The sequence below is a fragment of the Eleutherodactylus coqui genome, chromosome 5, assembly GCF_035609145.1.
Source record: "Eleutherodactylus coqui strain aEleCoq1 chromosome 5, aEleCoq1.hap1, whole genome shotgun sequence".
Taxonomy (NCBI): Eukaryota; Metazoa; Chordata; class Amphibia; order Anura; family Eleutherodactylidae; genus Eleutherodactylus; species Eleutherodactylus coqui.
In genome coordinates, this window is record NC_089841.1 from 73,248,713 (window position 1) to 73,272,105 (window position 23,393).

The 23,393-nt window shown below is 45.7% G+C and overlaps 1 protein-coding gene across 1 annotated transcript in view; it reads left to right on the forward strand.

Moving 5' to 3' along the window:
• Positions 1-23,393, forward strand: part of ITGA1 (integrin subunit alpha 1) — a 300,337-nt gene that overhangs the window by 257,867 nt on the left and 19,077 nt on the right. Inside the window, exons 18-26 of the mRNA XM_066602726.1 lie at positions 737-847; positions 5,710-5,795; positions 6,791-6,926; positions 8,096-8,176; positions 9,303-9,379; positions 10,396-10,479; positions 19,264-19,366; positions 20,569-20,682; positions 22,698-22,802. Coding sequence (XP_066458823.1) covers positions 737-847; positions 5,710-5,795; positions 6,791-6,926; positions 8,096-8,176; positions 9,303-9,379; positions 10,396-10,479; positions 19,264-19,366; positions 20,569-20,682; positions 22,698-22,802 — 897 coding nt within the window. The remainder of the gene's footprint in view (positions 1-736; positions 848-5,709; positions 5,796-6,790; positions 6,927-8,095; positions 8,177-9,302; positions 9,380-10,395; positions 10,480-19,263; positions 19,367-20,568; positions 20,683-22,697; positions 22,803-23,393) is intronic.

Sequence of the window (23,393 nt, forward strand, 5' to 3'; positions counted from 1 at the left end):
AGGTCGAGGTATCGTGCACATATCTGCACATTTTAAAGTATTTTCTGCACTGCGGGGACCGATCACACAGGACACACATGCGCTGTGATTTAAAAGGCCATGCAGTTTTAATTAGTTCCTTTTGTGTTGCTCCCCACTAAATTGCGCAGTTCATTGTGCAAGTCATGTCAATCGGGTGCGTATTTGCGTACCCCCTCATAGACTTCTATAGGGACCTTTGGTGTGCAAATGAGCATAAAAATAGAGCGTTTTTTTTTGAGCAAGCAAAAATGAATGATGAGATGGAACCCATTGAAGCTGCCCTCTCTGAAGCCTCTGAGCTGCCCTTATGCTGCAGATTTTAATCCTTGAAATACAAGGGTTAAATCCCACTGAAGCTCAGCAACAAAAACCGCTGTAAAATCCGCACCACTTAGTTGTGCATTTGACGACTCCATGGTGGCTCCATTAGAAGTCTCCATTGTAGATTCCACTGATTTTGATGCTATTAAGATGTCAGAGACCGTGGTGGAATCCGATGGACAATGAGGTCAATGAGGTTTTGCCTTCCTCTGGATCAACATTGCAGAAAATAGGCAGAACCGGGTGGTTGGACGTATGTCTTGTTATCGGCTTTAGAAGCTTTGTTTCTATGTTAGATCCGGTCACAGCATTATGGCTTCCCTTACAACACAGATGTGACTACAGCCTTACACGTCAATGAATAACCCCACTGATTTCTTATATTTTATTGTAGGAGAAGCCTGATTTTTTAAACTCTGTCAATGTGTCGGTTGAGTTTAATTTTAAGGATCCAGAGGATGGTCCTGTTCTGAGCCAAGAGATTCCAAACATTGTGAATGCCCATGTAAGTACCTGTCCAGTACTAATACATACATGCAGATGTCGTAGGGTTACGTTTGGCTCAGTGTGCTATGGGTTGTTCGTGCCAAGAACACAACCCCTGTTCATACCCTATTATAGGGCATATGAACATCGTAGAGCAGGATTTCCCGCACAATCATTTTAAGTGTGTTTTAGCATTAACCATAAGCGGCCATGTTACTACAAAGTCAATTTCCAACTTATGTCATTAAACTTACATCCTATGAATGGCACGGGCTCAGAAGCTGAGCCTGTACTACCTGCAGTGGGAGCCGATAGCTGGGCTCCTTCTGAAACAGTGGGGATCGTTGATAACAGCGATCCCCCTGCTAGGTCATTACATGCTACAATTTATATGGATCACAGCATTTAAAGGGTTCGCTGTGACATCATAGGAGGACTGATGGGTTGCTATGGGAGCAGAATGCCAGACAATGACATCCAGATCTGCCATGGCCTATTATCGCTAATAATACTTACAGTAATCATAGCAATCATAACTTCACAGGTTCAAGTCTCCTACCAGGGCACAAAAGATGTAAAAAAAATAGTAATTAAAAGAAAAATAATTAAAAAATAGTAATAGAATAAAATACACACTTTCTACTCTTTGTTATAAAAAAATAAAAACACACATTTGGTATTATCACATCCATAACGACTTGTACAATAAATTGAACACACTATTTATACTGCATGGCAGGATAAGAAAAAGAACCAAAATGCTTATTTTGTTCATTTCACCACCCCAAAAATGCAATAAATGTGAGAAAAAAGACTCATGTTACCCCAAATGGCACCAAGAAAAACTACAGCTTGTCACATAAAAAACAAGCCCTCATAAAGCTCTATTCATGGAAAATTAAAGAGGTTATGGGGCTTTGAATGTAGCGATGTAAAAAAAAAAAAAATTCTTTTAAAAAAACTGTTTTATTGTGCAAAAGTGGAAGAGCCTAAAAAAAATATATACATATATATATAATTTTGGTAATGTCGCAATCATACCAACCCACAGAAAAAAATTGCATGTCATTTATGCAGCATGATTGATGCTGATGTGTTTTTTCTCCATGCCCTACAAAAAAATGTAATAAAGATTTTATAATACATTTCATGTACCCCCAAAATGGTACTAATAAAATCCACAGCTTGCCAAATAAAAACAAGTCCACACAAGGCCATGTCGACAGAAAAATAAAAAAAAGTTATGGCTTTTGAAATGTAGAGATGAAAAATTCCCCTAAAAATCGTTGCATTCTTCTGGCCAAAATAGGCCCTGTCCTTAAGGGGTTAAAACCAGCAGGAGAATGGTCAAGGTGGTGGGGAGCATTGTCAAACTGGGGTACATTGGGGCCATAAAAGGAATTTTTGTGGGCTCTGTTCACATCTCTGTCTGAAGCTTCTGTGAGGAAATGACATCCTAAATGCTGGAACTAATAGTATTGTGTTATGTTCTTCCAGTATTTATGATGGAATGTCCCTACAAAACCTCCAGACAGAGGAGAACAAGTGACAGACACCATGACGGAAGCCATACGGAACTCATTGCCGTCAATGGGGCCTGTTAGGCTCCATTGATGTTTGTCATATAACAGATCCGGAACTTTGTTATTTTCGGTTTTCTGTTCTTATGTTAGAACACAAAAATGGAAATTTTGACAGAAGTGTGAACAGAGTCTCTCACAAATGGAATAAAATACTGTGTTTATAATACAGGCGTGTACTATACATATATATAATGGCATATGTACTAATATATATACACATACATTGGAATTACACACTATATTTACACGTTATACACAGATATGCACATTGCACACATCTGCATATATGTCCATATATACACAAATCATACATATTACACACGTATATTACACCCATTACACCCATGCATACACATTATGGACATATACTATATACACATACATGGTATACTAAAATACTGTACATGTTATACACACTGACTGCCAGGACTAACCAAATACCTTCTAGGGCGGAAAGTCCCATAACTATCTCACTTTTCAAATCTCCCATTATAAATGACGCATGACTCAGAGATGGGGTATAAGTGGGGTGAATACAGCTTTTATTACATCCATTAACCATAATAAGAATAGTCCTTGCCTATAAACATGACATCAAACAGTCTTGTATATAACTTGTGTGCTTGTGATGCAGCTGCCCTATTCTGCTATTGTGGCGGCCCGGTACCGACCTTGGGCTATGGAAGATGGTGGGGTAGAAGACATACTATGTCACGGGTGGCTCTACCATCTTCTCCTGTCAAAGTGTAGTCATCCCAGCCACACACAGGACTCTTAAATAACAGCTTTGTAGAGAACATTTTAGTACCTGTTTGTCTTCGTGACGCCAGTGCCCCTTCCAAGTGGTCAAAGTAAATAACTGGTCCATAGTCAAAGAAATAGATTTCAAACCGGAGGCACATGGTTTTCTCTTTACTTGAAAAATTCAATTGTAAGGTTGCATTACATGGCAATTCACAGTCTTAGACATTAGCAGGAGAGTACTCTTACTTCTTATTCTCCCCTCTACAAGTTTGTATCCAAAAGTCACTCTTCACCTTTTTGTCCATCCACAGTCTAAGTTATCTGTCGTTTGCTGAGGTATTCCCCGTTCAATTCTCCGCTCAATTCACACTCCACGAATCTAGGTACTCAGTCTCTCTCACATGTATTTGTTACTGGGATAGATGAATGGAAGAACCATGTACTCCAGGAAAACAGGATCTGCTCCCCACACTCTCCAGAGGAGGGCACTCCAGTACCGCAGGAGTGAGCCCGCGACTTGGCACGGGAAAGCTCCAGATCTCCTGTCTCCTCACATGGTTTCCTTTCTCCATCACATCTCCTCTCCACTCGCGTACTGGAGCAACTCTCTGCTCTGCACCTCTCCAACAGCTCCCTCTTTCCGACTACCGCTCACTCTTAACTCCTCCCCCTAGCACCTGACTCATTCCACACAGGTTACACCCACAGCGGGTTAGGAAGGACAGGAAACTTAACCAGACTAGACCGAATAACTCTACAGCAAACTCACTGGACAATTAGCCCCACCTAACACTCCAATGCTCAACATTATCCCATCTGATCAGTTTTGGAACGCCAAATTCACACCTTTACAGCCTGCCATAATCTGTCGCACTTATTAATAGTACAAATGTTACTTGGATCGGCACATAAGATGCCTCTCTTAGGAAATATGCCCCAGTGACTATAGTTGTATCATGAGCAATTTTAGAAATGTATTACTATAAGGGCGGCTTCACATCGGCACTATGAACAAGGATTTTTTTGTGCTTGTATCAGCATATTTCACTGTACTTTTTCTGCCCCAGCAGGGCATGTTCATTTGCATGCCGCAAACAAATGCACCGATAGAAATGGCTAAGGAGTTCCAGATGTGTTGTTTTTCCAGCAAAACTATGCTGTGTTTCACGCATCTCCTTGCATACACACGTGCATTTGCACAACACCCATTGACTTCTATGGTGACCTTTGGTGCGCAATAACGCAGAAAGAAAGAGCATGTCCTATCTTTTTTTTCTTGCATGGTCAAAATGCACCTATAAATATCATTGAAATCAATGGGCTCTATTCATTGCACATTCTGCGCACACATTTTGCGCACGCAAATACACACGCAACTATGCCTGTGTGAATCCGCCCTAAAAGTGCCTGTATGAGTAAGGCTCGCTGTCCACGGCTGAGGTGGAATATTGTTAGTGATATTCCGCTGCAGGGGAGCAGGGGGGAGAACTGACAGGTCTCTGTGGTGAGCCTATGTAATAGATAGGCTCACTGTGGAAAATTGCAACATGCCGCTATTTGAATCCCTCAAGTGGAAAATCGCTATTATTCTCCGCTCGTGGACGTCGGGCTGCACTTTCCATAGTTCTCCCATGGAAAGTGTTCACTGCATTACTCAAGGCTGGATTATCGCCGTGGATAACATAATGACTACTCACCCGTGGACAGGAGGCCTAAAGGTTGCGCAGACATGCGAGAAATATATTAGGATAGATAGATATAACATATATACAATAGATATGAGAAAGATATATAAATAAATAGATACATATATACGAGATAGATAGACAGACAGATAGATACACACACCTGTATATATACACACATATGCACACACACACACATATACAAATACCCCGGGGCCCGGACCACTTCTCCATTTGGTAGCAACAGGACAGGCAGATGCAGCAGTCTCCATCCAGCAGGAGGCAGGGGCAGCACATGATGACATCATCACTGTGCTCAAGTCACTGCCAGCCCGTGTGACTGCCTCCCTCCTGCTCTTCTCAGCTTCCTCTCAGGCTGGCCGCACTGTCTGCCCCGTGATCGGTGCGGTGCTGCAGACAGAGCAGCTAGCCGGTAATGCACTGAATGTGTATATGTATATGGCGGAGGGTGGCCATTCTTCAAGTCGCCCTTGACTGAAATGTATGCCAGCTGCATGTTGGCATAATTTATATTAAGTGCAAAAAACTCAGGGGAGGCCATGCCCCCTAATACCAAGCTCAACCTAATTAAAAAAAATTACCATGGTCAGCATAAACTCTCAAAAGGTCACAATTTTTAGCATTTGCACCAAAATTTAAAATTTTTGAGGCCACAATTTTGACACAAGTCAGCTATTAAATGAGTGAGCACTGTAGGGCATCAGTAATTTCATATCCAAATAAAAAATATATATTATTTTTAATTTCTCATATTGCTGTTTCTTAGTATAAGAGTTTAGTAAGTGGTTCAGGAGGTTTTTACTGTAATATCGGCAATGACTTTTCATGCAGTATGTGCTCTTTTCCAGATCCCCTTCACCATGGATTGTGGAGCGGAGAAGAGGTGTATGGCCGACCTCGTGCTGGCTGCGCAATTAATGATGGGCGACAAAAGGTGACATCTTGTGCTGTACAGTTTTGTGTATGTCTGACCTACAGAGAAAACCATCTAAATTGATAAATTCATGGGAGGCCTTAAGAACTCCATATACAATAGCCAACAGTTGTCCAAACCGGCCGGCGGGACCAGATGACCCTTTTTATGTGCATGGGGGATTCTCAACTTTCACGTGGCAGACAATATCAGGGAAGAAGGGTGGCACAATGGGTCTGAATGCCTGATCCTTCTGTCCCACCTGGAGATAAGCTGCCACAGGCGCTGTCCTGCCATTGAGGTGCCATCGCCTCATGTTAAACAAATGAACGCTGGATTGGACTGAATGTTCATGAGTTTGCGGTAGTCGGGGAAATAGCTTTCAGCTAAATGAGCATTCGGTCACTTCTATGGGGCCCTTGGTGCACAAATGCACACAAAATAGAGTATGTTCTATTTCTTTGCATGCACAAAAAAAGGTAAGCTGAATGAATGCATTGAAATCAATGGGTTCTATTCTATTGCGCACGCAAATTTTGAATCCGTTAATTTGCTTGTGTGACGTAGCCTTTACTGATCAAGTCTCTGCTGTGGGTCATAGAGGGGAGTTCTGAGTAGGGTACCCCTCACTATGATGTACATATGAGCAGGGGACACCATCTTCACACCTTTACGTCAGGGTCAGTTGTTGTACAGGATCCAAAAACGTGTTGTGGATCCTAAAAATAAAACCACATTACAAGAAAAGCTAGAAATGTGTGTAGTTGTATGCAGCAGTCAGCAGTGCAGATCACTGGTGCTCATTTGCCACATAAGTAGAGACCGGTATCAGACACGCACAATGGATGGGGGCCCTTTTTTACACATTATATTGGTACAGGAGCTGAGGTAGAAATTATGCCTCTTGACGTCCATGTTTGAGAATATGGAAAGTACATATAAAGGCGGGTTTTCTGTCCTGACTTTCGGATGACATCAGCATCTTCATCTGCTTCATATTTTCTATTCTTTTCTAGTTTCAACCAGACCGTTGTAAAATATAACAAGGACAAGTTCAACGTTACTGTGACATTAAGGAACAAGTGGGACAGCGCGTACAACCCAACTGTAACGATGAAATACTCCCCCAACATTATACTGGCTGGAATAGAGGTAAGCTGTAATGTTTCACAAGGGAAATGTATCCATATACACGGAACTGCCACTTTACTAGAGACCGGCTCCTCCCTGGTTGAAGCTTCCCAGTATGGTAACTAGACCCGTGAGCCCGCAGTGCAGCATGACATCAAGTGGATCAATGTCAGTGTGAATCCACATTAGATGGAAAATCCAGCAATCAGATCGTCTTCCAACAAGATCTGGTCATCGGTGATAGACTAGCGGCGGCCAGAAATCCAGCCACTGCCAACACTATAGGGTTTTCTTGTGCAGAGGTGGGAAGAGTATACTGAGAATGGTGTGATCAAGGACAACCAGCGAAAGGGGATCTTGTGGATGGAAATAAGTCTTCAATGAAAGGGGTCAGAGGAGGATGTCAAGAATCGTTCTGATGAACAGGTGGTGCACAAACAAGGAAATTGCAGCCAAATACAAACGCTGGTGTTCCTACTAATGTGATAGAATGCTCTATTCTTCATTGCGTAGCCGGAATAGGAGGCAACCAGTTCCAGTGTCATCACTGTTTAAGGGCTCAGTCACACAAGCATAAATATGCAGCGTATTGCCTGCATAAGGGCTTAAATGGATCAACGTATGCGCAAATACACTCACTGCAACGGAGCGTATTTGCGCATGAACAGGTTATACGTTTTCGGCGATGTGGCATATTTTTACTTTTCCAACCCTGCGCTATCGCACACTCAAAGTAAAAGAGCAGAAAGATACGGCAGGACCAATTTTTTCTCACTCGTAGGGATTGTGCATGAGAAACACGCTCCTGAGTGCGAATCCATTGAAATCAATGGTTTTGCTTTGTTTAGTTTTGCAGGTGTGATTTTCATCTGCCCAAAAACCTCTGCTTCATTTAGACGAACGAGTTTTTTCCACGCAAAATATTCGCGTGAGAAAAAAATAGGACCTACTATTCGCGTACCGAAATACGCATGTGCCTGTGTAAATGGATAGGTAAGACTCTATTTGACAGAGCAGCGCAAAAGTTAGATTACTGAGCAGTGAGAAAACATCACCTCCTCTGAAGAATCCAGATCTCTGTTGCATCATGCTGATGTGAGGTCAGTATTTGGCACAAGCAGCATGAATTGATGAACCCCTTCTGTGCAAAAGCTCTCTCATTTAACCATAGTCTCTTTTCTTTATCATAGGATAAGCCAAAAGTGAGCTGTGAGTCAGATACAGATTTTACATGTAAAGTTGGATACCCCTTCTTGAAAAGGGAGGAATCGGTAGGTTAAAGTCTATTGTAATCTATTGTGCATACAAGCAAATCCATCAATGTAATCACTGATTGGTGAAAAGGTGGAGGAAATGACGGAGTTCAGAATACACGTATACTTGTGTAGCATAAATGACAGTGTTAGGTTGCGCTGCTGAGACCTGTAGTTCTATGAGGTTCCAGGAACACAACTTCTCAGCTGTGGGATAATTGAGCTGGCTGTGTGTGCAGTTCTCCAGCCAGCCAATACTCACTGGTCTGCTGCACATATATACTAGCCCCTCTGCTGAAGGATGCTGCTTTCCCAACACCTTGCTGTTTGCTCCATGCACGGTGTTTATGTATACTGGTGTGAACAGTGTCGTGTTCAGTGTGTCTGTGCAGGTGGCCAGACATGAGTTTTGAATAGTCCTGTTCTGTGTTGTCTGTGAACAGTGTTGTGTTCATTGGGTCTGTGCAGGTGGCTAGACTAGGTGTATGAACAGTTCTGTTCTGTCTTGCATGCAAATCCCTGCCGTGTTGGTGTGAGCTGCAACCTGTCCTGCTGTGGATTGTTTATCATCTAGAGTGAGATAGGTCCCTAGGTTCCTGTGTGGGGCCGTCCCTGTCAGGACTGTTACCTCGCTTGCAGGCAGGTTTCTCGTGAAAGTTGTCTTGTTAGACTAGGGACCCATGAGACAACGAAGACCTTTGAAGGGGGCTCGTGGCTTAAGTGACTTGTCCAATTCACAAACGAATACCTCATACTTTTGTTGCTATTCCATCTGGTTATGCGTGTGGGTATGCAAGGTGAGTGTTTTGGCCATTTGTCAGTCCTAGTGTTATGTCTGCCCATGAATCCAGTATGCAGTTCTTCCTTTGGTGCTCCAGCCACAGCATCCTGTTTGGATGCGATAACATCTTGCATCCGTGCTGAGGCGTGGTGCGCCCAGCAGACGTAACAGACATACTTTAGCATCACCTACAGTAATTAAATGTATCCTTCATGTATTATAAAGACGTTTGCCAAAAGAAGGCACTTTTCTATTTCTAGCCCATAGGAAGCAGTGGGGTACCTCACAGACACAAGGACTGTACACTGTCGTCAAAAAATGTTTCTGGCCTCTCTGACAAAATGATGTTTTCCTACTTTGTAGATCACATTCACAGTAACTTTTCAATTCAACATCTCCCATCTCCTGGATACGGTGTCTATACTTATTAATGCAGTAAGGTAAGATATCAGTAATGAGTGTTAAAAGGTGGAGTGAAGAAGTGGAGGAAGAAAAGGACAAGGAAAGCTGAGGAAGTGTAGCAGTTCAGGCACTAAGCTGGAGCCTCAGTTGTAGCAGCTGTAGAAGTGGAGAGTAGTCAGATGGAAAGCCAGGAGTAAGCAACAGGTAATCACAGTATGCAATACAAGGGATGAGGCGGGTAACATAGTCAGGGGAGTTAGTATCAGGAGTCTCGTAGTAATAGCAGGCAGAAGGGAAGCTGGATCAAACGCTGTGGAGCAGAATAATCTCACACCGAGTGAGTGGCAGGGCTAGGCTTTTATAGGAAGTCCAATTAACAGGTAGGATGGAGCCAAAACAGAGACTAGATCAGGGTTACAGGAACAAGGCTGAGTTTCTGAAAGGAAACTGTCCAAGGGCTGGATAGCTCAGTAAGAAGGGCTACCGCTTTAAGTGGAGAAGGTTCCTGATTTGAGCCCTGACAGGAAGGGACAGACAAGGATAAATATCACAGAACTGCATTCAATTTCCAAGCACTGTGTGCTCTATTTATGTGCTTTTTAATGCACCTCATCACCCATCATAATGACGGGATGCATTAAAAAACTCTGTCCAACACTGTGCAATGCATTCAAAATGCTGCAATTTCGATTGTGGCATTTTGTGAACGCACGTGTGAGAGCGGCCTAATAGTGTTTTGTTATGCATCCTATTGCACCCAGTACTACCTGCATTTTTATCGGATCAGCCTTAGTTTATACAGTCTTTAACATAAAGAGGTATATATCTGTACACACACACAGTCCAGCACTGCATGTGGTGGAAACCCTGACCACTCATGGTGGCCATTGGCCAATGCAGGTGGGCAGGGTTTGCCATGTTTGACTAACTGAATTATGTGTCCTTAGCCTTACTTGACAGTTTAACTGATACATCTAATAGAGTTCATTGGAGCAAAGTAAGCAAACTAACATCAAGACCATGGAGATTAATGGAGCCTCTTGTTGTCTTCCAGTGACAGTGATGAGAAGAACCTCAATGATAACAGAAAAAACATTATATTTCCTGTAAAATACGAGTCTTGGCTGACATTTACTGGGTATATATTGAATGATTTTTATCACAGAAGATAGATATTCTATCTATCTAATATCTATCTATCTAATATTTGTCTATCGCATATCTATCTCATATCTCTCTATATCTCATATCTCATGTCTGTCTATCTATCTATCTATCTATCTCATGTCTGTATATCTATCTATCTCATGTCTGTCTATCTATCTCATGTCTGTCTATCTATCTCATATCTATCTATCTATCAATCTATCTATCTATCTATCTATCTCATATCTATCTATCTATCTATCTATCTATCTATCTATCTATCTATCTATCTATCTATCTATCTATCTATCTATCAATCTATCTCATATCTATCTATTAGAGATGAGCGAGCACCGAAATGCTTGGGTGCTCGTTACTCGAGACGAAATTTTCGCGATGCTCGACGGTTCGTTTCGAGTAACGAACCCCATTGAAGTCAATGGGCGACTCGAGCATTTTTGTATATCGCCGATGCTCACTAAGGTTTTCATTTGTGAAAATCTGGGCAATTCAAGAAAATGATGGGAACGACACAGCAACGGATAGGGCAGGCAAGGGGCTTCATGTTGGGCTGCATCTCAAGTTCCCAGGTCCCACTATTAAGCCACAATAGCGGCAAGAGTGGGCCCACCTCCCAACAATTTTTACTTCTGAAAAACCCTCATTAGCAATGCATACCTTAGCTAAGCACCACACTACCTCCAACAAAGCACAATCACTGCCTGGATGACACTCAGCTGCCACTTCTCCTGGGTTATATGCTGCCCAACCCCCCCCCCCCCCCGCACGACCCAGTGTCCACAGCGCACACCAAAGTGTCCCTGCGCAGCCTTCAGCTGCCCTCATGCCACACTACCCTCATGTCTATTTATAAGTGCGTCTGCCATGAGGAGGAACCGCAGGCACACACTGCAGAGGGTTGGCATGGCCAGGCAGCAACCCTCTTTAAAAGGGGCGGGGCGATAGCCAACAATGCTGTACAGAAGCAATGAGAAATCCAATCCTGTGCCACCTCCATCAGGAGCTGCACACGTGGGCATAGCAATGGGGAACCTATGTGCCACACACTATTCATTCTGTCAAGGTGTCTGCATGCCCCAGTCAGACCAGGGCTTTTTATAAATAGTCACAGGCAGGTACAATTCCGCAATGGGAATTCCGTGTGCACCCACAGCATGAGTGGCTCCCTGGAACCCACCGGCTGTACATAAATGTATCCCATTGCAGTGCCCTGGACAGCAGAGCTAACGTCAGATTAAATGCAGGTGGGCTTCGGCCCACACTGCATGCCCCAGTCAGACTGGGGTTCTTTAGAAGTGGACACATGCAGTTACAACTCCGTGTGGACCGACAGCATGGGTGGCTCCCTGGAACCCACCGGCGGTACATAAATATATCCCAATGCAGTGCCCAGCACAGCTGAGGTAATGTCAGGTTTAATGCAGGTGGGCTTCGGCCCACACTGCATGCCCCAGTCAGACTGGGGTTCTTTAGAAGTGGACACATGCAGTTACAACTCCGTGTGGACCGACAGCATGGATGGCTCCCTGGAACCCACCGGCGGTACATAAATATATCCCATCGCAGTGCCCAGCACAGCTGAGGTAACGTCATGTTTAATGCAGGTGGGCTTCGGCCCACACTGCATGCCCCAGTCAGACTGGGGTTCTTTAGAAGTGAACACATGCAGTTACAACTCCGTGTGGACCGACAGCATGGGTGGCTCCCTGGAACCCACCGGCGGTACATAAATATATCCCATTGCAGTGCCCAGCACAGCTGAGGTACTGTCATGTTCAATGCAGGTGGGCTTCGGCCCACACTGCATGCCCCAGTCAGACTGGGGTTCTTTAGAAGTGGACACATGCAGTTACAACTCCGTGTGGACCGACAGCATGGGTGGCTCCCTGGAACTCACCGGCGGTACATAAATATATCCCACTGCAGTGCCCAGCACAGCTGAGGTAATGTCAGGTTTAATGCAGGTGGGCTAAAAATTACTAGGATTACACTGTAGGCGAGGGCCCCAAAAAATTGGTGTACCAACAGTACTAATGTACCTCAGAAAAATTGCCAATGCCCAACCAAGAGGGCAGGTGAAACCCATTAATCGCTTTGGTTACTGTGGCTTAATTTGTAACTAGGCCTGTAGGCAGCCCAGTTAAAATAAAAATTGGTTCAGGTGCAAGTTTCAACGCTTTAATGAGAATTGATACGTATAAACATTGTTTACAAAAGTTATATGACTGAGCCTTGTGGGCCAAAGAAAAATTGCCCGTTCGGCGTGATTACGTGAGGTTTCAGGAGGAGGAGCAGGAGGAGGAGGATGAATATAATACACAGATTGATGAAGCTAAAAGGTCCCCGTTTTTTATGGTGATAGAGAACGATGCTTCCATCCGCGGGTGCAGCCTACGTATTGTTTAGGTATTGCTGCTGTCCGCTGGTGGAGAAGAGAAGTCTGGGGAAATCCAGGCTTTGTTCATCTTCATGAGTGTAAGCCTGTCGGCACTGTCGGTTGACAGGCGGGTACGCTTATCCGTGATGATTCCCCCAGCCGCACTAAACACCCTCTCTGACAAGACGCTAGCCGCAGGACAAGCAAGCACCTCCAGGGCATAGAGCGCGAGTTCAGGCCACGTGTCCAGCTTCGACACCCAGTAGTTGTAGGGGGCAGAGGCGTCACGGAGGACGGTCGTGCGATCGGCTACGTACTCCCTCGCCATCCTTTTACAGTGCTCCCGCCGACTCAGCCTTGACTGGGGAGCGATGACACAGTCTTGCTGGGGAGCCAGAAAGCTGTCAAAGGCCTTGGAGAGTGTTCCCCTGCCTGTGCTGTACATGCTGCCTGATCTCCGCGCCTCCCCTGCTACCTGGCCCTCGGAACTGCGCCTTCTGCCACTAGCGCTGTCGGATGGGAATTTTACCATCAGTTTGTCCGCCAGGGTCCTGTGGTATAGCATCACTCTCGAACCCCTTTCCTCTTCGGGTATGAGAGTGGAAAGGTTCTCCTTATACCGTGGGTCGAGCAGTGTGTACACCCAGTAATCCGTAGTGGCCAGAATGCGTGTAACGCGAGGGTCACGAGAAAGGAATCCTAACATGAAGTCAGCCATGTGTGCCAGGGTACCTGTACGCAACACATGGCTGTCCTCACTAGGAAGATCACTTTCAGGATCCTCCTCCTCCTCCTTCTCCTCCTCCTCCTCAGGCCATACACGCTGAAAGGATGACAGGCAAGCAGCATGGGTACCCTCAGCAGTGGTCCAAGCTGTCTCTTCCCCCTCCTCCTCCTCAATGCGCTGAGATATAGACATGAGGGTGCTCTGACTATCCAGCGACATACTGTCTTCCCCCGCCTATGTTTCCGAGCGCAAAGCGTCTGCCTTTATGCTTTGCAGGGAACTTCTCAAGAGGCATAGCAGAGGAATGGTGACGCTAATGATTGCAGCATCCCCACTCACCATCTGGGTAGACTCCTCAAAGTTTCCAAGGACCTGGCAGATGTCTGCCAACCAGGCCCACTCTTCTGTAAAGAATTGAGGAGGCTGACTCCCACTTCCCTGCCCATGTTGGAGTTGGTATTCCACTATAGCTCTACGCTGCTCATAGAGCCTGGCCAACATGTGGAGCGTAGAGTTCCACCGTGTGGGCACATCGCACAGCAGTCGGTGCACTGGCAGATTAAACCGATGTTGCAGGGTTTGCAGGGTGGCAGCGTCCGTGTTGGACTTGCGGAAATGTGCGCTGAGGCGGTGCACCTTTCCGAGCAGGTCTGACAAGCGTGAGTAGCTTTTCAGAAAGTGCTGAACTACCAAATTAAAGACGTGGGCCAGGCATTGCACGTGCGTGAGGCTGCCGAGCTGCAGAGCCGCCACCAGGTTACGGCCGTTGTCACACACGACCATGCCCGGTTGGAGGCTCAGCGGCGCAAGCCAACGGTCGGTCTGCTCTGTCAGACCCTGCAGCAGTTCGTGGGCCATGTGCCTCTTCTCTCCTAAGCTGAGTAGTTTCAGCATGGCCTGCTGACGCTTGGCCACCGCTGTGCTGCCACGCCGCGCGACACCGACTGCTGGCGACGTGCTGCTGCTGACACATCTTGATTGCGAGACAGAGGTTGCGTAGGAGGAGGAAGAGGGTGGTTTAGTGGAGGCCGCAGATACCAGCACTGAGCTGGGGCCCGCAATTCTGGGGGTGGGTAGGACGTGAGCGGTCCCAGGCTCTGACTTGGTCCCAGCCTCCACGAAATTCACCCAATGTGCCGTCAGGGAGATATAGTGGCCCTGCCCGCCTGTGCTTGTCCACGTGTCCGTTGTTAAGTGGACCTTGGCAGTAACCGCGTTGGTGAGGGCGCGTACAATGTTGCGGGAGACGTGGTCGTGCAGGGCTGGGACGGCACATCGGGGAAAGTAGTGGCGACTGGGAACTGAGTAGCGCGGGGCCGCCGCCGCAATCATGTTTTTGAAAGCCTCCGTTTCCACAAGCCTATACGGCAGCATCTCCAGGCTGATCAATTTGGCTATGTGCACGTTTACCGCTTGAGCGTGCGGGTGTGTGGCGGCGTACTTGCGCTTGCGCTCAAATACTTGCGCTAGCGACGGCTGGACGGTGCGCTGAGAGACATTGGTGGATGGGGCCGAGGACAGCGGAGGTGAGGGTGTGGGTGCAGGCCGGGAGACGGTCATGCCTGTGTCCTGAGAGGGGGGTTGGATCTCAGTGGCAGGTTGGGGCACAGGGGGAGAGGCAGTGGTGCAAACCGGAGGCGGTGAACGGCCTTCGTCCCACCTTGTGGGGTGCTTGGCCATCATATGTCTGCGCATGCTGGTGGTGGCTCCCCGGCTGATCTTGGCGCAACAAACCTTGAACACAACAGTTCGTCGGTCGTCTGCACTCTCAGTGAAAAACTGCCAGACCTTTGAGCACCTCGGCCTCTGCAGGGTGGCATGGCGCGAGGGGGCGCTTTGGGAAACAGTTGGTGGATTATTCGGTCTGGCCCTGCCTCTACCCCTGGCCACCGCACTGCCTCTTCCAACCTGCCCTGCTGCTGCACTTGCCTCCCCCTCTGAAGACCTGTCCTCAGTAGGCTTAGCAAACCAGGTGGGGTCAGTCACCTCATCGTCCTGCTGCTCTTCCTCCGAATCCTCTGTGCGCTCCTCCCTCGGACTTACTGCAATTACTACTACCTGAGTAATAGACAACTGTGTCTCATCGTCGTCGTCCTCCTCACCCACTGAAAGCTATTGAGACAGTTGCCGGAAGTCCCCAGCCTCATCCCCCGGACCCTGGGAACTTTCCAAAGGTTGGGCATCGGTCACGACAAACTCCTCCGGTGGTATAGGAACCATTGCTGCCCATTCTGGGTAGGGGCCCGAGAACAGTTCCTGGGAGTCTGCCTGCTCCTCAGAATGTGTCATTGTAATGGAGTGAGGAGGCTGGGAGGAAGGAGGAGCAGCAGCCAGAGGATTCAGAGTTGCAGCAGTGGACTGCGTAGAACTCTGGGTGGTCGATAGATTGCTGGATGCACTTTCTGCCATCCACGACAGGACCTGCTCACACTACTCATTTTCTAATAAAGGTCTACCGCGTGGACCCATTAATTGTGAGATTAATCTGGGGACACCAGAAACGTGCCTCTCTCCTAATCCCGCTACAGTTGGCTGCGATACACCTGGATCAGGAGCTCGGCCTGTGCCCACACCCTGACTTGGGCCTCCGCGTCCTCGCCCGTGTCCACGTCCTCTAGGCCTACCTCTACCCCTCAGCATGGTGTATTACCAGTAGTGCAGAAACAGAACGCTGTAATTAAATGTGCCGCTTATTGGCCTGTGGTTGGAGGCTGACTTCGCTTACGGAACGCACAGCAGAGCCAGGAAAGAATTTTGCGCACGCCTGTAGTGAGACATAGGTGCGTATGACTGAGCTAGTGGAATTCACAGCGCAGAAGCAGTCAAGTGTCCAAAGGCCACTAGTAGGCCTTAAGTATTTTGCTTCTATTTTTTAAAAGGCTGAGCTGGGACAGCAGACAGATACTGTAGGCAGCATATATATATATACTGTTTCCCTCTGGACGGGATGACGGCGGTGATGTAACGGGCAACGCAGAGCCAGGAAACAATTTTGCGCACGCCTGTAGTGATACGTAGGTGCGTATGACTCAGCTAGTGGAATTCACAGCGCTGAAGCAGTCAAGTGGCCAAACGCCACTAGTAGGCCTTAAGTATTTTGCTTCTATTTTTTGAAAGGCTGAGCTGAGACAGCAGACAGACACTGTAGGCAGCGTATATATGTATACTGTTTCCCTCTGGACGGGATGACGGCGGTGATGTAACGGGCAACGCAGAGCCAGCAAACAATTTTGCGCAAGCCTGCTGTAACACTTAGCTGCGTATTAATTAGGACTACTACCCCCAGCAGACACGCAGTACACTGAAGACGGTCACAGGCAGCCCAAATATAGTATTTTTCCCAAATTTGTTTGAAAAAGCCCACTGCCTATATAGACAGTATATCTCTTTCACCTTTCCCACTGTCCCTGCCTCACCAGTACTGGCCCTATACTATGTAAAATTACTGCAGACTGTTTCCCTCCGGCGGGAATGACGGCGGTGATGTAACGGGCAACGCAGTGCCAGGAAAGAATTTTGCGCAAGCCTGCTGTAACACTTAGCTGCGTATTAATTAGGACTACTACCCCCAGCAGACACGCAGTACACTGAGGACGGTCACAGGCAGCCCAAATATAGTTTTTTTCCCAAATTTGTTTGAAAAAGCCCACTGCCAATATAGACAGTATATCTCTTTCACCTTTCCCACTGTCCCTGCCTCACCAGTACTGGCCCTATACTATGTAAAATTACTGCAGACTGTTTCCCTCTGGACGGGATGACGGCGGTGATGTAACGGGCAACGCAGAGCCAGGAAACAATTTTGCGCAAGCCTGCTGTAACACTTAGCTGCGTATTAATTAGGACTACTACCCCCAGCAGACACGCAGTACACTGAGGACGGTCACAGGCAGCCCAAATATAGTTTTTTTCCCAAATTTGTTTGAAAAAGCCCACTGCCTATATAGACAGTATATCTCTTTCACCTTTCCCACTGTCCCTGCCTCACCAGTACTGGCCCTATACTATGTAAAATTACTGCAGACTGTTTCCCTCTGGACAGGATGACGGAGGGGATGTATCGGGCAACGCAGAGCCAGGAAACAATTTTGCGCAAGCCTGCTGTAACACTTAGCTGTGTATTAATTAGGACTACTACCCCCAGCAGACACACAGTACACTGAGGACGGTCACAGGCAGCCCAAATATAGTTTTTTTCCCAAATTTGTTTGAAAAAGCCCACTGCCTATATAGACAGTATATCTCTTTCACCTTTCCCACTGTCCCTGCCTTACCAGTACTGGCCCTATACTATGTAAAATTACTGCAGACTGTTTCCCTCTGGACGGGATGACGGCGGTGATGTAACGGGCAACGCAGAGCCAGGAAACAATTTTGCGCAAGCCTGCTGTAACACTTAGCTGCATATTAATTAGGACTACTACCCCCAGCAGACACGCAGTACACTGAGGACGGTCACAGGCAGCTCAAATATAGTTTTTTTCCCAAATTTGTTTGAAAAAGCCCACTGCCTATATAGACAGTATATCTCTTTCACCTTTCCCACTGTCCCTGCCTCACCAGTACTGGCCCTATACTATGTACAATGACTGAAGACTGAGGACGCAATGCTCTGCACGCCCGATATACAAAAAAAAAAAAAATGTGCAATACTGCTAAAAGCAGCCTCAACAGTACTGCACACGGTCAGATGTGGCCCTAAGAAGCACCGTTGGGGTTCTTCAAGCCTAAGATAACTCCTAACGCTCTCCTTATAGCAGTAGCAGCAGCATCAGCAGCACTTTCCCTGATCTATGTCAGAATGCATCTGTGGCGAGCCGCGGGAGGGGCCGATTTTTATACTCGGGTGACACCTGATCTCCCCAGCCACTCACTGCAGGGGGGTGGTATAGGGCTGGAACGTCACAGGAGGAAGTTGTAATGCCTTCCCTGTCTTTCTATTGGGCAGAAAAGCGCGCTAATGTCTCAGAGATGAAAGTGAAAGTAACTCGAACATCGCGTGGTGCTCGCCTCGAGTAACGAGCATCTCGAACACCCTAATACTCGAACGAGTATCAAGCTCGGACGAGTACGTTCGCTCATCTCTACTATCTATCTATCTATCTCTCTGATATCTATCTATCTCATATCTCTATCTATCTATCTCATATCTCTCTATATCTCATATCTCATGTCTATCTATCTATCTATCTATCTATCTATCTATCTATCTATCTATCTCATTATCTGTCTCATATCTCTCTATCTCATATCTCATGTCTGTCTATCTATCTATCTCATTATCTATCTCATATCTCTCTATCTATCTCATATCTCTCCATATCTCATATCTCTCATCTGTCTATCTATCTATCTACTATCTATCTATCTATCTATCTATCTATCTATCTATCTATCTATATCATATCTCATGTCTATATGCTTTTATTTGTAATTGTAGTTTTTTAGTTGCTGCAATGGTCCGAAACAAATGCAGAACTTTGATGTTATTTTACTAAGTATATACATAATCAACGTTGTTTAGTTTAATTACTTTACAATCCATAGGTCATCCTTGACCATTTCCCCAGCACTGTATCACATAGTATGCTATTGGACATGATGGTTGTATAACTTTGGATGTATTTGCCTTTTTGTTGTCTTGTTTGAAGTTCTAAGAAAGAATTCCATATCAGTATTCCCGCCAATGACTCCATCCCCGCTGTCATTAATTCCATGGATGCGATTGGACCAGAAATTAATCTAAACTACGTGGTAAGATTAATTTCAGCATGCAGGGTTATTTGCATAAACGAAAACTCTTCTACTAATATTATAAATCTCTCTGAGCATTTAAAAAAGTTTCTTTGACTTATTAAAGTAACTTTGTATTTTAGTCTGAAATGTCAAAGTGGTGAAGCAATGAAATAAAATATCCAACTTCTATTTATTCAGTTAAAACCAGCAATAAAATGCGTTTCGGGGTGATCCCACTCATCACTCATGCTGGGGGTACATTACTTGATTCGGTAGAGGGAAGATATGTGGTCGCCGTCATTGCATCATAACTCTTTATTAAACAGTAAGGCTTTACCCAATTCTTCTAAAAGGTCAGAGGCTCTAAATACATAAAACATTGCGGAACTAATATTAATCAAGTTTCTGTATCCAGCGCCTCAGGTTGGACTTTCACTGGGCGCTATTCCGCGATACGCAGTAAACAGTCCAAAATTAGTCTTTCTGTTGTTCTCTCCCTCTGAAGGGAGCAGCACAGTCACCACCAGTCACCGATCCAAGATGTTCGGCTAGCCCAAGGCCAATGTTCGGCTAGCCCAAGGCCAGGGAGGCTGGAAGTGAGGCTTCGATGATGAAGAGGGAGTGCGGCAGGAAAACAAAGACAGTTCTCTCGCACGAGATCTCTCAGATTGTAGGGGCCGAAAGCTGCTCTTTACTGTTCAGAATGTAGAATATGGAAAAAAGAAAGATGGAGCATCCCAAATGAAAGAATGTAGTGCTATATCCTCTGCCCAGTTTTTTAACCTTCATTGGTACATACTTTACTGTTCAAAGACTACGCAATAATGCCCCAATACGAAGCTGCGCCAACACTCACTTCCTCTGGACCTCCAGCGCTACAGCTCCTGCTCCTGTCCAGCCTCCCTCGGCCTATCATAACTCCTCCTAGAAAAGAAACCGAGTGACTGCAGTATCACCACTAACCACCAGATGGCACCACATTATCATACATATATTCTTATGAACATAACTTTCCAAAGTGTTCTGTCAAGCATTCACATACGTGCCCCACTTCACAGGACAGTAACTTGTAGCTAATAGTATGAAGGGTCTCATCTGGTGACCCCTTCTTACTTCCATACGTCCTCAGATGTTGAGATATCTCCCTTGTACATCACATTACCTTGTGTGACACCTCACTGCTCTATCTGTGATACGTGACACTTTCTATTCTCTTACAGGTGAAGAAGAATGACTACATCCCGATGCCCATAGTGATATTTCGTCTTTCATTCCACTATAAAACTCCAGATGGCAACGTCCTCCTGTACTTGACCAACCTGTCCCATTCTGACGTAAGATGATTAATACTGACTGATTGATGTCACTCATCATGTGTGCGCCACAGATAATGGACATATCCTTGCCTACTGCTCTTATCTATAGGGGAAATCCAGTTTATAGGTAGATCACTGTCATCGTTACTACTGTATGCTTCTAGGAAATAGAAAGCTTATTGCCAAGAAGTTCCCATATTCAATGTGTCACCAACACTCTAGCAGTGTTCACATCATGGTATAGAGAGTTGTTGCTCAATCCACTAAACACCCTGAGGGTGGACAGCCACTGGCGTTTTTCTCTATCTTGCGCTGCGAGAGCAAGTGAAAACACTCGCCTCGCAGCGCAAGGAAAACGCTGGAACATCGCCAGTGTTTACAGCGGGGCCAGCGGCAGCAGCGCTGGCCCCATTGAAAACATAGGGAGAATACCACGGACCTCTGCCATAGCTGTCACAGCAGTGACAGCTGTGGCAGGAGTTTCCTTCAGCACTATCTGTCATTGGCTGAGCGCTCAGCCAATAGCTAAGCACTAGCTGCTATTGGCTGAGCACTCAGCTAATCAGCACAGCCCTTTCAGGAGGCGGGGATTTTTAAATCCCTGTCTGCTGAAAGTACTGGACAGCAGTGTCGGGGAGCCAGCCGGAGGACGCGCCTGAGCGGTGGAGAGGTAAGTAATTTTTTTTAAATTTTTTTACCACTTATTGATGCTTTTAATATATATTTCAAGCCCTTCCCCGAAAATCATACTGCAGGGCTTGTCAGAAACCAGTGCTTTCAATGGGCTCGACAGCAGTGCAGATCCCATTGAAAGCAATGGGATAGCATGCTGCACTTCTGCCACAGCTGTCACAGCTGTAGCAGAGGATTCTTTCATCCCCGCGGTCCCCAAGGGGGTGAAGGGAACTCCTGCCACAGCTGTCACTGCGATGTCACTGGCGATGTTCCAGCGATTTTCCAGCGTTTTTCTTGCGCTGCGAGGCGAGTGTTTTCACTTGCTCTCGCAGTTCAAGATAGAAAAAACGCCAGTGGGTGTGCTCCCTGAGGGCATATTCACATACAACAGAATTAATGTAGATTTTCCATGCAGACCCATTTTCCAAATCTCGTCCAAACGCTGTGTAAGAAATCCACACAGAACCTGCGTGTTAATTGATATGCAGTGCGGAATTAAAATCCACAATTTAACTTCCGCATCGCATATCAATTGCAGCCCAATTAGTCCCCAATTTTGTGGGGATTGTGTGCGCATTTGCGCACTCCCATAGACTCCTAGTGTTTTAGGTGTGCGAATACGCACAAAAATAGTGCATGTCGCATATGTGAGTGCAGACGTGGTTGTGTGAATAAGCCCGAAGTTAATTAGTTCAATATTTTTGCAGGTAAATAGAGCATGCTGTGTATTTTTTTTGGCATGAATGAATTGCTCATGCAAAATACCCTCATATGAATGAACCCATTGAAATCAAAAACGTTTGTGTGAATCTGGCCTTATACTCCTAAATTGAAATCTGAGAGCATGTTCAGACAGGGCAGATTTGCTGCGGAAGATCCAATACCAATAAATAAGGAGGTATTGGTTAATAACAACTGCAACGTGCGCCCAAGTAATGGAGCTGCAGAAGCGGTTTGAATAAACGCTCAGCAAGGTCTTACAACAAGGAGGCAAAATTCAGTTATAAGATATATTACCAAGTTTATTAACCCCTCCCAATCCACTGTCTGACCTCTGAAGACATTATGATTTAAGGCTGTACAGCTCCGATGTTGGAAGACATCCATCAGGGTTCTCTTACTGTATACTGCCAGCCTCTCTGCTGTCGGAGCCTATCCAATGTGTCACCTCATGCAGTACTGGCTTTAGCCAGCAGATAGCGCCGTTGTATAACAGCTGAAAAAAAATAAGCCCCCTAGGAAAACCAGGATACAAATTGGATTGGAAAGAGTTACATCCAATATTCCAATAAAGTCCCTACCACAAAAAAGAATGGCTTGTCTATAATGTTACAGAAATATTGCCTTTCTCATTTTAGAACGTGAACTGTGACATTGATAAACTGTTGGATCCTCTCCGTATAAGTGCAGGAAGAATATATCATTTGGAAACATTTACCGAAAGTCTAAAAGATACAATATTGGTAAGTATAAATGGATCCTTTTTGTATACAGTTGGTCACTATATGGTAGCATTGTATGATACTACTGCTAGTACTGAACAGTATATTATTTTCAGAGTGTATGGCAGTACACTGTATAAGATTGTTGTTAAAGGGAATCTGTCGGCAGATAACATGTTATAGAGTAGGAGGAGCTGAGCAGATTGTATATAGTTTTATGGGGAACTTGTATTTTTTTTATTTATATCTCTGCTCCTTCTGAGCTGAACAGTCCAATGGGCGGAGCTATCAGTGATTGACAGCTGTATATGACTCTACATACAGAAGTAGCTGTCAATCATCGATAGGGCTGCCCCTTGGCGTACTGCTATCCTATCAGGGCATATTTCCCACGCAGGGAGAACAATGCATTGCGTACTGCTGCGGTCCGAGAAATCCCCATACACTTATGTTAGTATGTATGCACATGTAATATGTGCCAAGATAGAACACGTTATTTATTTGCACATGCATTTCGCACACTGTGTGTGAGAGGCACTATTGAAAGTAATGTAAAGTTTATGACCTCGTATTATGCGCGCAGAACCTGAAGACATTATACGCAGTATAAAA